Here is a 12,500-nt window from a genome sequence, read left to right as displayed (position 1 = left end):
CGTTCAGAACAGCCATCCTAAAACAGAAAACAGTGTTGTGTGTGAGTGTGTGTGAGTGTGTGTGATCTTGGAGCCTCCCTGACAGTTAAACTACTTCTGTATGTTCAGTGAGCAGCGAAGACACGGGAGTGAGGAGAAGAAAAGTTTCCACCAGTCCAACAGTGAAGATGGAATAAACAAAGAGAGACTTGTTTTCATCCCAGACCTCAAACTGGAGTCAAACTGCCAGGGTCAGCACGGAGGAGAGGAGAACGCCACCCGCTGGAATGTGTGTTTGTGTGTGTGTGAATGTGTGTGTTTTGATGCATGGCTGTGCTACAGTAAATACAAAAACACAAATGCTGAGAAAGTCACAAACACAAAGAAACAGTGTGAGTGTTATTCCACATAATGAGTGGGAAACCTTCTTCAAAGGTTGAAGTGTAGATGGCGCTAAGAGCAGCGTGACTGCTGCAGAGAAACCAAACACAGGAACACTCTGGGAACTTCAGCCGTACATACAGTAGAGCAGGTCAGAGCTCAGAGCAGGTCGGAGGTCCTAGCTGGCCACTCTGGACAAGTCGTAAAAATGCTGCTGAATGCTAACCATTAGCTAATACTAGCTAAAGTAAGATCAACCTTACAGCAAAATTGCTGATACTTCCCAGGAATTATACAAGCTAAAAATAATGTTACAAGCTAACAAAACAGAAACCAACTAATGCACAGAAATGTCGCTAAAATACTGCCCAAACAACTGTCACACCAAAGGAAGGCTAAAGGGTAGCCAAAAAGATAGCTACCTGTGAACCACACAGAAAAGAGAGGCAACATTTGCTAAATATTAGCTGTAATGAGAGGTATCTGGTTTTAGGAACATTCTTACAATGTTTTAACATTTAGATTTTTGATCAGCTTTACATCATTGTAATCACTTTTGTGTTGTTCATTAAAACTGTAAGAATGACTATTGTTGTAGTAGAAAACATCTGTTAAGGAAATTGCGTGTGTGTTTGAATCCCAGAGAGTAAGAACCAGGAAGGTGGTTGTACCATGCAGAATGTCGAACAAAAACAACAGTGGCTGCCTTTGGCCAGGACTTTGGTACATCAACACACACCCATGAATGCATAAACCCACACCAACATTCTTAAAACACAAACAACGTTCTTATCGGTACAGTTGCCATTGTATCATACCGCGCGTGTGTGTGTGTGTGTGTGTGTGAGCTAAAGGCTCCAGTGATCAGAGATATACACATTCCGGCCCCACCCAAACACACAGTGGCTGCTACTGACTGTACACTGACCACAGATGAAGATGATGTGACACTCGTTCTTTCAGCGTACTCACTAACATAAAACACATGGCTAACTGTGAACAACGCTACATACTGATGCCACACAGACAGCAGAGACAACAGCATCTTCATTTGATTCAAATATTACATCGGTCTCCCACAGAGCAGTGATGTACATCTGTAAACACACACACTCCCCCACCTCTCTCTCTCTCTCTCTCACTGAGCTGTTTACTCAGCCTGGGGATTTGGTTGCAAACACTGGTCCACATGTCAAAACATTCTGTTGTGAAAAAGACCTGACCTCCACTCTGCTCACAAACATCTGAAAAATCAGCAGCTCCTCAGCTTGGTTCTTTGACACATGCTGACATGATGACCCACAGGCCCCAATGGTGAACCTTTACCCTCAGACCTGCCCCACGGTGGGGAACACACAACTGTACACTTCCAGCAGATTATAAAGATGACTGAGGGGAGAACTTCTGCATCATTCTGTTTATTTCCTGAACACAAATTCACAAACCACATTATCCACCAATATCCAGAGTTTTTGAGGATTTGTGCTACACACACACACACACACACACACACCAATGATTTGTTATGCTCCTGCAGGAATGTTGACCAAATGGCTTACATCCCTCTGCAGTCTGAGAGCGGGAGACACACACACCTCCCCCATCAATGCACACACAGTCACTCACACACACTGTTTTATACTTAGAGAAATTGTAAATTGTTATGTAAACCAGACCTTACCATGTGTGTCTAAAGATTTATTTTCTTACCTCCTCTGTCTACAGAGGGCAGGAGGCTGCAGGTCAGAAAAAGCTGCAGGCATGGCTGATCTGAGCTGATCTGATCTGTGGGAGATCCTGAATTCCTCAAGATCTCCCACAGATCTCCCTCTGCCTGAAGGTTTTGAAGACAGTAGATTCCTGTCTGAATCAGCTGATCACATGATCCAGCCAAGGATTCACTCTGACCAGCATCTGTGTAGAATCACAACAGTCTGAAGAACATTGACACAGTAGCTATCACCACGGTCTCTGACCTAGAAAACACCTCAGAACAGAACAGTAATACAACTCTGACAGTCAGAAGACATCTTTCCAAATTAAATCACTTTCTCCGTTGTCAAACATATCCCATAATGCTCCACTTTCAGATCCTATATCTTCTGTTTCCGATGCTGACCTTCCCACAGCTTCGCTCCGCTCCACCAGAGCTCAGTTGTTGCAGAGATATCAGTCGTGTTTACTGGAACTTTTCTGGATCACACCAGAGTAGACCCCCTTATTGACGACCTTTGACCTCATGGTCTGCAGCCCACTAACAAAGATTTAACTATCAGATCCCTTAAACAAAGGCAGACCGTGACAGGATGTCCAGAGGAGTTCTAAAGATTCTCACACCAAGACCTCAGTCAAACACTGTGACAGGTACTCTCTCTCTCTCTCTCACACACACACACACACACACACATACACACACACACACACAAATCTCATACTTAACTCTATGGTTGTCACAAAAACCAATAGTTTGGTACCAAGTCCATGCCCACACACAAAAAATATGTTGCAGCCTGTTTTTTCCAGGACTGTAACTGTGGAGTATTCAACTTTTCCCTCAGTGGGCCGTGTTCTTGGCCGTACTGTGGGGGACAGCGTACGTGTGGGAGCACTGAGCAGTCAGCACCACCACCAAAGAAGAACAGCTGTGGTCTATTCTTAAAAATGAGCTTCAGCAAATGTTGGTGAAAAAATTAAAACACATCACCTAGAATTATTAAAAAGCTGGTTGGCAGGAGTCGCACGTGGAGCAATTATAAATCCACAAAAACTGACTCTGCGAAGTTTTCAAACCAAATGAGGAAACACTTCGAACCTGGCAAAACACTTGAAAGAAAGGCATCCCGAATTGATACACTCTATACTTACAGCGTGTTATTTGGGCTCACTATGTTTGTAGAGGCACAGGCTCCTGACAGTCACTCGGCTGCTCCATGACGTTAACAGATGGTTAATGTAATGTAACGATATGGTCATGTAACGTGACATTATGAGATGCTCTCTGACAATCTCTGAGCTCAGTGTCAGTCTGACCTACTGACCAGGTTAGGGTTAGGCTCAGCAAAAAATCACAGAATGCTTGTTTTGAAGGTTAGCATTGTTGACTGTTTTTGTCACTCATTAGCATTGTTTGTTTTATATCCTTGAAGGCTCCACGTCACTGCTGTTCTTTTTAGAATGTGGACCAATTGACTACTGTTGGTATAACCATGTTTATAAGCACTCTATTATTTGTTTTAATATAATAAGAGGCTTATTTTTTTATGTAAAGTTACCTCTCTGCAGCTGGTACTCCAATTTTAATTTAGTGAAATAATAAATCAAAGCACAGAGATCTTCAATTCTTGACTGTTTGATAAATGTAGTGAACTTAAAGACGTGAGCTTCTGTTTTTAATTCAAGAATGAGGAAATTCACAGGTATTGGTACATTTAATCATTAAACACTCTTGACATTTTCCACTGCTGTCTGTGTGTGTCTGACATTACAAGCCCACTGGACACAAAACAGCCCTCAACCTCAGTTTGATTTTTATCTGTAAAGTAGTCTCAGTCACATTTTCCCAGAGGCCGTGTCAGAGTGTGTGTGTGTGTGTGTGTGTGGTGTTTCTAGATGACGGTGTTTCCAGACTTTTCCATTCCCAGCTGCTGTGGTGAACATGGAAGCAGAGCAGCAGCCAACATGTTCACTACTGCTGTGAAGTTTCAGCTGGAGTGGGCGAGAGATAGAGAGAGAAAGAGTCAACCGGCCAACTGAACACATGCACACACACACACACACACACGCAGACATGCGGACCACCCCGCTCAGGCTCTCAGTAATAATTACAGGCAGTAATTCAGAGTCAGCCTCATTTCCAGCAGCTCAACACTCACAGCGTGAAAATGTGAGAAGAGTCCGACAGGAAATACCCCCCCACACACACACAACTTCATTACACACACCACCAGGTCACGTCTACATCAATGAACACACACTAAATCACACACTAACTCCCAACTTTCACAGAATCACACACAGTGTTGGTTTGAACTGAGCTCCTCTTTACAGAGGGAGGGGGTCGGGGGGTCGAGGAGGGGGGTCTGGTCGTCATATAAAAAATACATTTGAGAAGGAATAATTTACAACAACATCCTCAACACTAGCTCATCTGTCCCGCTTCATTGTCTCCTGAGAATTAAAGGTGGACAGAAGATGGAGACAGCAGCAGAGAGAGGGGACGGTTAGTCTTCAGGAGAATTCTTCAGCTGAGGCAGCAACTGTCTGCACGCCTGTCATTGTCATTGTCAAGGTGAAAGAAGAGACAGCATGATGAACACAGTCTGTTCTGGTCCACGGTTCTTCAGGGAACTGTTTCTGGAGCTCTGAGGAACACTTCTGCACAACTCTTCTCCACACTCCACAACTCTGACGATACAGTACTATTAACTCACAAGACACACAGCATGGACTACATGGACCTGGAAGTGTGGAATAGAGCTTTGAAATCTCAGGAGGTGAAGGGCTATCTGCTTCATTTTGACTCAACTTTGAAAATTCGCTCAATAATTCAGTGAAACACAGAATCGCCACAGCTGCTGATCTGAATACACCAACCAAAAGTCACGACAAAGATTGTTTAAAACATGCACACATATGATACGTGCAAACAATCCTAGAAACAAACATGCTTGCATGCATACAAACAAACGTAAATATATACATATATTTCAATACAAACACACACATATACATATAAGCATGCTTGAACATCAAGATTTAATTGTGAATTTATTATACACTAAAACTAATACTCAAACCAAGTGTATTTACTGCCACATTTACCCTTCGCCTCATTCTCCTCAAGACCTAACACTTCAGATTTGTTGTTGACGTTTGCCTCTGTGCTGCAGAAACCCAACAACCTGTTAACCTGTGTTTGTGAATTGTTGTAAATGAATGCAACAATAAAGAGTCTAGTTTTTGAACGATATGACACCAATGTAGTATCCCATGTAAAGGTTTTTGAACCATATGACACCAATGTAGTATCCCATGTACCTGACAGGACCGTTCATATGCATATGCAGTCTTATTTTAGAGAACCCTATAAGATTTAAGATGGCAGCACGTAGTAACTAAATATAAACAAACAAGGGCAATAACAAAATACACTGCAGCTTCAAATGTTCAGTCTCTGTTGTGAGCTGATCCGGACCCTCCATCATCATTTACTTCTTCTTCAACTGATTTCAACAGCTTCTAGTAGCTCTTATTTAGTACCTGACAAAGTTTCATTACTGCCACCTCCTGGTTCTCTTTTTCCACCAGTAACTACTTCAACTCGAAATGCACTTAAAACATACAGTTGGGGCATTCAGAAAACTGAGTTAGTGTTAGTTCGTTTGTAACTAAATCCCTGCAGGTACTATGTTTAAATCAAAAGCTTTTAACACGTTTAAACCAACTTCAATGAGCGGCCAGGGGTATTATATTAGTCCAAATGTTTCTCTTTGTGATTTGATGGGGTACTTTCTATCATTGTTTCCATTAAATGATGATGAGCGACCATGTTGCATTTCAATATAAATACTTAAAAAACTTACTTTGGTGATGATGAGTGGCTCTCCGTGTTCCAACCCTCCCTTTAGCGTGAACCCCCAGGGCGCGCCCCCGCTCAACTGGACCTGAATGTGGTGGAAGGACACGAGCTGCTCCACGGTCTCCATCCTCTACCTCCGCGCCGGGAGCTGCTGTGCTTCTTCCCGCTGTTAAAGCGTCTCGGCGTCGTTGTGAATCCAGCTCAGGCTCCACTGGATAGTTAAACTTTGCCAAACTCTGCTCAGCGTGGCCGGTAACGGAGCCGCAGCTCCTCCATCGTTGCTGCGGCGACAACAAGGAGTAAAGTGATGGAACATTGGAGGAAGGAAGGAGAAAGGAGAAGAAAGCGGAAAGTTAGCGTTGACACAGTGGATACAATTTCCTGTTATACTGTTTAAAGCCAAATTTAAATGTTTAACTCTGCAAAATTGCGGCTACAACGTTGTTTAACATTTTGTAGCATTTCTTGACTTACCATTTATTTCATATACAACGCTACCTTATCGCATTCGGAATCACAACACAAACGTTCAATTGCTTTATTTTGAATTCTCGCTGATGTATTTCCGGTTTTATCGTTGATAGCTTTACAGCTTGAAATGCTGAGAAAACTTTTCCAAAGTGAGGTAGCAAGCCCCTCCCAATGTTCGAAAGACTTAATGTAAATGACAGGTAATACTACCAATAGCAACGAGCGCTTGCCTTTAACCGTCCTATTAAAAAGCAGTGGGCGGGGCTAGACCGGTAACAATCGCTGTATTGAAAAACGATCAGAAACTATTCACAGCGACACATTACATCAACGGAATTCTACGTATATGCTATTTTTTGCTTCCTGTCGATTACTAAAGAAATCATCTTTGTTTGATTCATTTTGGGTTATATTTCATAATTTTCTCAGGAGTCAGTATTTGTTTCTGTAAATCAAAAACGGTTACTTTTAGTTGTAATTCATCTCAACGTTGTAATAGGTTGTGACCTTAATCATTAAAAATATATATAAAAGTAATAAAATTAAATAAAAAAATAAAGCATCTTTGTATTCTACCATACACCGATTCCCAGTGACCTTTACCCACCAATCAGGTGACTCCACTTTCTCTTGTGGGCGTGACCTATAGCTGTGAACGCTTAATTGGCTTGGCGTTTACTCCACTAGTGAGCGTTTAGAATAAAACGCAAAGATGATGACACTGCGAACGTTTTACCACGTTTTACGTTAGTGACGCCGTTTTCACAAACAAACATGTTGTCGCGATTTTACATCCTGTTTTTCCTGATCATCAACAGTGGCGCAGCGCGGGAAAGTCGTGACCAGAACGTACGCTTCATGTTGAGTCTGTACCAAAGTGCAGCGGAACCGGACGGAAGAACTAAACAATACCGGAAGTTTGGTTCTAATACTGTGCGGCTTCTGAGACCCGCCACGTGCACGGTACAGCACCTTCCTGCGTCAAGAGGTGAAGCAATGAAATTGTGGCCCCCTAGTGGGACTTACAGTAACATGCATCTCTTTATTCACTGCTACACCAACAAAATGTGATCACTTTCCGTGTTTGATGTTGTAACAGATACATTCAAAGTTCTCGCTGTGGATAAGTGTATTCAACTGTGGATGATTAAGGGTTCAGAACTCAAATTCTAATGATGATGAAGATGATTGGGGAGGTTGCCCTGCTTCATATTTCTAGTTAGAAAATAACAATGGATTTGTTGTCAAGGTTAAAAAACACCATGGTCCTACTTCAGATCAGTTATAGCTCAAATGATCCAGAGTTCAGTCGACTAAAAACCAATTAGAAAAACAGCGTCTTGGTAGTCAGACACATCAGACGCGTTGTTTTGACCGCTTGGTTTTGGAAAAGCAAACCGTAGCATTCACAGTACTTCATCTGGTTCCTGCTTCTCACAGCAGAAACACGCACAGATACTAGTCCTGTTCATGTGAATAGTTATAGGAACTGATTTCTACAGTGGTAAGACACACAACTGATTCCTGGTACTGTTCTTAGTACAAAGAATTTATCTGAGCTTTGTGTTACGTACGTCAGTCATCTTAAGTATCTCATGAACATTGTTTTTGTTCAGGAGTTGTTATAATTCTTGGTGACCCCTGCCTGAAGTTCTGCTTCTCTCCTTCTCAGACCACCACCACCACACGTTCCAGGTCCAGTATGAGCTGGACACTTTTCCCACGGAGCAGCTAATCAGAGCCTCCTTTGTACACCTCCGATCCTCCTCCTCCTCCAACAGCAGGAGTAGTTGGGCCCTGGGACCTCCACGCTGCACGGCTACGGTCACCTCTCTGGGCCCACAGAGCCTGGTGACCCTGGAGCCTCATCAGCAGTGGACGGAGACAGACATCACAGCACATGTGACCACACATATGCTGCAAAAGAAGGAGCAGGGTGGAGGTCACCTGACCCTCAGAGCTCAGTACAGGTGCACCGAGCCTAATTCTGCCGGATACAACAGCACCGCTTGGTGGTGGAGACAGTGGTCTGGTCTTGGTGGGCCAGTGCAACTTCATGTCGAGGTGCCTTCTCTCCTCCTGTATCTGGAAGAGCAGAGGGAGGGAAAGGAGTGGATGGAGGAGTTGCTGGGAGATCAAGGGAGGAACATTGTGAAAAGAATGGCGGGCTACAGCCCTTTGCTGCGACGCCGTCGCTCCAAGGATCCATCAGGACCTGAGAAGCCTTTAGTGGAGGCTCTGAAGAACACTGTCATCACCTCCTCCTCCACCACCACCTCCCCTTCCTCCCCCATAACCTTCACCTTCCCCAGCATGATCAAACGTAAGACCAGCCTTCAAAAGAATCGCTGCCGTCTTCATTCCTTTCGTCTGTCCTTCAGTGAACTAGGTTGGGGTCACTACTTCATCGCCCCGCCTGTCTACAATCCACGTTTCTGCCGCGGTGACTGCCCACGCCTTCTGCCGTACAGTTACCACTCACCAAACCATGCTATCATTCAGACACTTATCAACCAGATGGGCGTGGCTGAGGTGCCCCCGCCCTCCTGTGTGCCCTACAGCTACATGCCCATGAGCGTACTGGTGGTCCACCAAAAGAAAGTGGAGTACCGTGAGCTGGAGGACATGGTGGCCCAGTCCTGTACCTGCCGCTGAGTAGGACACAAGAGTGACACATTACATGGACCGAGGCGAAGCCTCGAGCCTTAAACAGCACTTTAGAAAAAAGCAGTGGCTAAACTGTAAACCTAATGGAAATAATGAGTGTGCACGTGAAGATAATGAAAGAAATCATTAGTGTGTATGTGGAGATAATGATGAATGTGCACGTGAAGATAATGATATGAATCTTTTAAAAAGAAAAAAAAAACTTAGCAAAAAAAAAGTTTGTTGTGGAAATTAATTAAAATAACCCCTTCCGGTCTTTTATGGTGTGTGGATTTTCACTTTTTACACTTTTGCACCTATTTATATAACAATAAGAGAAAATGTTTCATTACGTAGAGGGAAAAACAGTTTGTTGTTGGAACAGAATTTAAATTGAGGTGATGTATTTTACAAAAAATGTAGAAAAAAATTAAATAAATGCATTTTTTCTAAAGCTCATCAGCAGTGTGTTTGATTCATTTCAAATGTTATGGCTGTTTGATCTAAATTAAATCTTGGGATCCCAAACTTGTCATCAACGTATTGTTTAGTTAACTCGGATCACGTAAGTGGTTTATAATGAATTAATGTTAAATTGAAACATTTTATCCGGAAAACTGGCTGCATTGATCACTCGCTGCCAGTAGATGGCGGTATTGTTCGAGATACGATTTTGTCGTCTTTTCCCCCCGACTCATTTTATCCTGTCAGAACTCCCAAATACTCGAAATAAGAATAAAAATGAGCAGAACTATAGAGTTCTACAGAATAAGAAACATTTAATCCAATCAGTTATTTTCTCTATTTGAGTCCAGTTTGCAGAGTCACCTTTTCTGTTTATTTCCTTTTGAATAGTGAACAACCAAAATAATATTTTCCTGTCTCTGAGAAGTTGCTGGTTCAAGGCCAACCAGAGATGACATCCGGGCTACTGCAGTACCTTATATTTCCCTATTTAAGAGGCTCCAGAGTGTAGTGGCAATCAGGCCTTCCTTACACAACTGCCCAAGAGGAGCCATACCTACTGGCGACCTCCATGGCAGCCTGTGTGGGTTGCAAAGACTCACACTGTTTTTATTACATAAATGTATTCATTTCCTTTCTGCAGGTTTAAAGTTTCACTTTTGTGTGAAAACCTTTTTTATGACCAACAGTAAATAATGTAGTTTAGTAAGCACTTATCTGTTGGTGACATTAGTGTTATCACCAACAAACAACAGCTGCTGATAATAAGAAGGGAACTCTATCCTGTGTCACTGAGGTTATTTTAAATTTATGATTTCAGATTCCAAAGTGAGATGATAACACATTTAAACTGACTAATGGAAGCACAAATAAACCAAATTGGTCTGTGAGCTAAAATCACTGATTTTCTCCGTGGACTTTGGTCTGTCTGAGTGGGTGCTTTCTAAAAGTCAGTCTGTTGGGACAGTGAGATAAAACAATGAACAGATTCTGAAGACGTCACTTCTTTTCATTCCTGTTTGTTTTTATGATCTCCATGTTTACAGTTACAGCTGAGGATGTTGACGAGGAAAAAACGAAGAAGACAGAATCTGACCTTGTTGTTATCACTTCAACTCCAGAGCTGCAGCTCCACTTTAAATCATTAAAGTCAGATAAACAGATTACTGTTACCTAAAAAAATCAACACACACCCACAGACACACACATATATATTTATATATACATATTTATGTATATATAAATTATATAATATATATTTCAGCAGACAAACACAAACTTGTATTGCTGACAGGTTAAACAGATCTCTGGCCTGCAGAGGAGCTAAATGAGGTCAGAACATTAGTGATGGAACAGACATTGAAGTTTGTTATCATTTCCTGCCTTCAACAGCCAATAAATCTGTAAACAGTTGAGTCCAAACAGGTTCAAAAACACACACCAGAGAACAGTCAGTCAGAACAATCTGAGACAGCAGTCAGTAAACACAGCACAAAGCTGGGGGAGACACAGCCAAGAATTAGTGAACATTGCACAGAACTAATGAAGTGAGCCAGTGAAAGTAACACAGAGTCAATACAGGCAACACAGAGACACTGAATGCAACAGAGAGTGTCAGTGAACGCAGCGCAGAGTCGCTTAATGAAGCATAAACTGAACGAATGCAGCATAATGTCAGTGAACGCAGCACGGTGTCAATTTATTCAGCTCTAAACACAAAGTTAAGAAATCAAACTAGAGACACACATTTTGAAACATTAAAAATTAAAAGAATAAAAACATGATGCACACTTTGTTGGTTTGTTTAAAGTCTGGAGCAGGGACCAATCCTGGTCCTTAGACACGTCTGAGGTAGACAGTGTCAAGAATTTGGACACTTCCTGTCAGGATGTTAAGGTCAAACCTTTAACCTTTAAAGTCATCAGAGAACGAGATGCTGATCCAAGTGTACGTGGTCTCCCAATCATAAATGGTCTGCCTGATGTTGAAGCTTCATTCTAAACAAAGACACATGACTTTTATTGAGAGACACAGATAAGAGATAAGCCGTGAACTGTCACCACATTCACTATCAGACCATTCTTGGCTTCATATCAAGGCCTGTTCCTCTCTTCTGTGAAAACAGCAGGACCAAGACCTGGTCAGACCAGGACACACATCACTTACTTCATCATGGCCATCAGAGTCTGAAGTCCTCGTATCAGACTGTCTGGACTTTTTTTTTATCTGGACTTTCACCAACATCCCACACAAAAAGAAAAGCAGTGATTTGAGATGAGCGCGACAGTGAAGCTGCTGCCGCTGCTGCCTCCTCTGGTCAGTCAGTGTCACTAAGGTGAAGCCTAACAATATTTCAAACACTGAAGTGACCTTCGTGTTGGATGCATCAGTGGATCAACATGTGCTGTGAAAATCGCTCATTTTCTCTATGGACTTCTGTCCTGGAGAGTGAGAGGTTCACAATCTACAGAAATGTGGAAGATGTTGTCGGATTTAGCCATCACATCTGCCTCGGTGGTGGTTTTCCTGGCGCCTGTGTGTGGAACCACAGCTGACTTTTCCTTTGGAGCTAGCTGCAGACGATAAAGAGCTAGAATTCCTCCTGTGACTCATCGGTTCTCGTCTGTTCTTCATTTCAACACCCTTGACTCTACATTTGGGCCTCATTAACAAAGACCAGGGTCTGCAGCAACATACTCTTAAATCCCCCTAGCTGTCAAACAAACATGACGTGATGAGTCATGACTGAGCGCAACCATGACCCAGATGTCTTTTGGTTCTCCTCCTGTAACTCTTCTCTGCAGGCCCACCAGTTCTTACGGGAATGAGGAGAAGAACGTTCCTGTAAGGGGTTCCTGGATATGAACTGATTCAGGGTCTTCTGTCTCTGACATTGACCCTCACTGAGACTGGACCACATCCACACTGACTCTGGACCACATCCACACTGACTCTGGGCCACATCCACACTGACTCTGGG

At 42.8% G+C, this 12,500-nt stretch overlaps 2 protein-coding genes across 6 annotated transcripts in view; one reads left to right on the top strand and one right to left on the bottom strand.

Annotated features, from left to right (window-relative positions):
- Window positions 1-7,141, bottom strand: part of shroom4 (shroom family member 4) — a 24,340-nt gene extending 17,199 nt beyond the window's left edge. Inside the window, exons 1-2 of one of the 4 annotated variants that reach the window (XM_025062285.1) lie at window positions 7,017-7,141; window positions 5,943-6,219 (exon numbers count right to left, since the gene is read on the bottom strand). In XM_025062285.1, coding sequence (XP_024918053.1) covers window positions 5,943-6,065 — 123 coding nt within the window. In that variant the 5' untranslated portion in view covers window positions 6,066-6,219; window positions 7,017-7,141. Of the gene's footprint in view, window positions 1-5,942; window positions 6,963-7,016 lie in introns of those variants that run through there. The other 3 variants (XM_008320510.3, XM_017034903.2, XM_017034900.2) reach the window with 3 other exon arrangements.
- bmp15 (bone morphogenetic protein 15) lies at window positions 7,104-9,355 on the top strand. 2 transcript variants are annotated; one of them, XM_008320521.3, is made up of 2 exons: window positions 7,104-7,397; window positions 8,082-9,355. In XM_008320521.3, the coding sequence occupies exons 1-2, from the start codon at window positions 7,184-7,186 to the stop codon at window positions 9,062-9,064; spliced, it is 1,197 nt and encodes a 398-aa protein (XP_008318743.1). In that variant the 5' UTR covers window positions 7,104-7,183; the 3' UTR covers window positions 9,065-9,355. The 2 variants fall into 2 exon arrangements, with proteins under 2 accessions (XP_008318743.1, XP_008318750.1); XM_008320528.3 differs by having other exon boundaries at window positions 7,155-7,397; window positions 8,085-9,355.
- The last annotated feature ends 3,145 nt before the right edge of the window (window positions 9,356-12,500 follow it).

Source organism: Cynoglossus semilaevis, chromosome 1 (assembly GCF_000523025.1).
Source record: "Cynoglossus semilaevis isolate Cse_v1.0 chromosome 1, Cse_v1.0, whole genome shotgun sequence".
In the NCBI taxonomy this organism is placed as follows: domain Eukaryota; kingdom Metazoa; phylum Chordata; class Actinopteri; order Pleuronectiformes; family Cynoglossidae; genus Cynoglossus; species Cynoglossus semilaevis.
Note: the sequence above shows the minus strand (reverse complement) of the source record. Positions and strands in the feature narration are given on the sequence as shown.

Coding starts and splice junctions, on each gene's coding strand:
- bmp15 (XM_008320521.3), top strand. CDS start 7,184: ATGTTGTCGCGATTTTACATCCTGTTTTTCCTGATCATCAACAGTGGC. Junction 7,398..8,081: donor GCACCTTCCTGCGTCAAGAG/GTGAAGCAATGA, acceptor TCTCCTTCTCAG/ACCACCACCACCACACGTTC.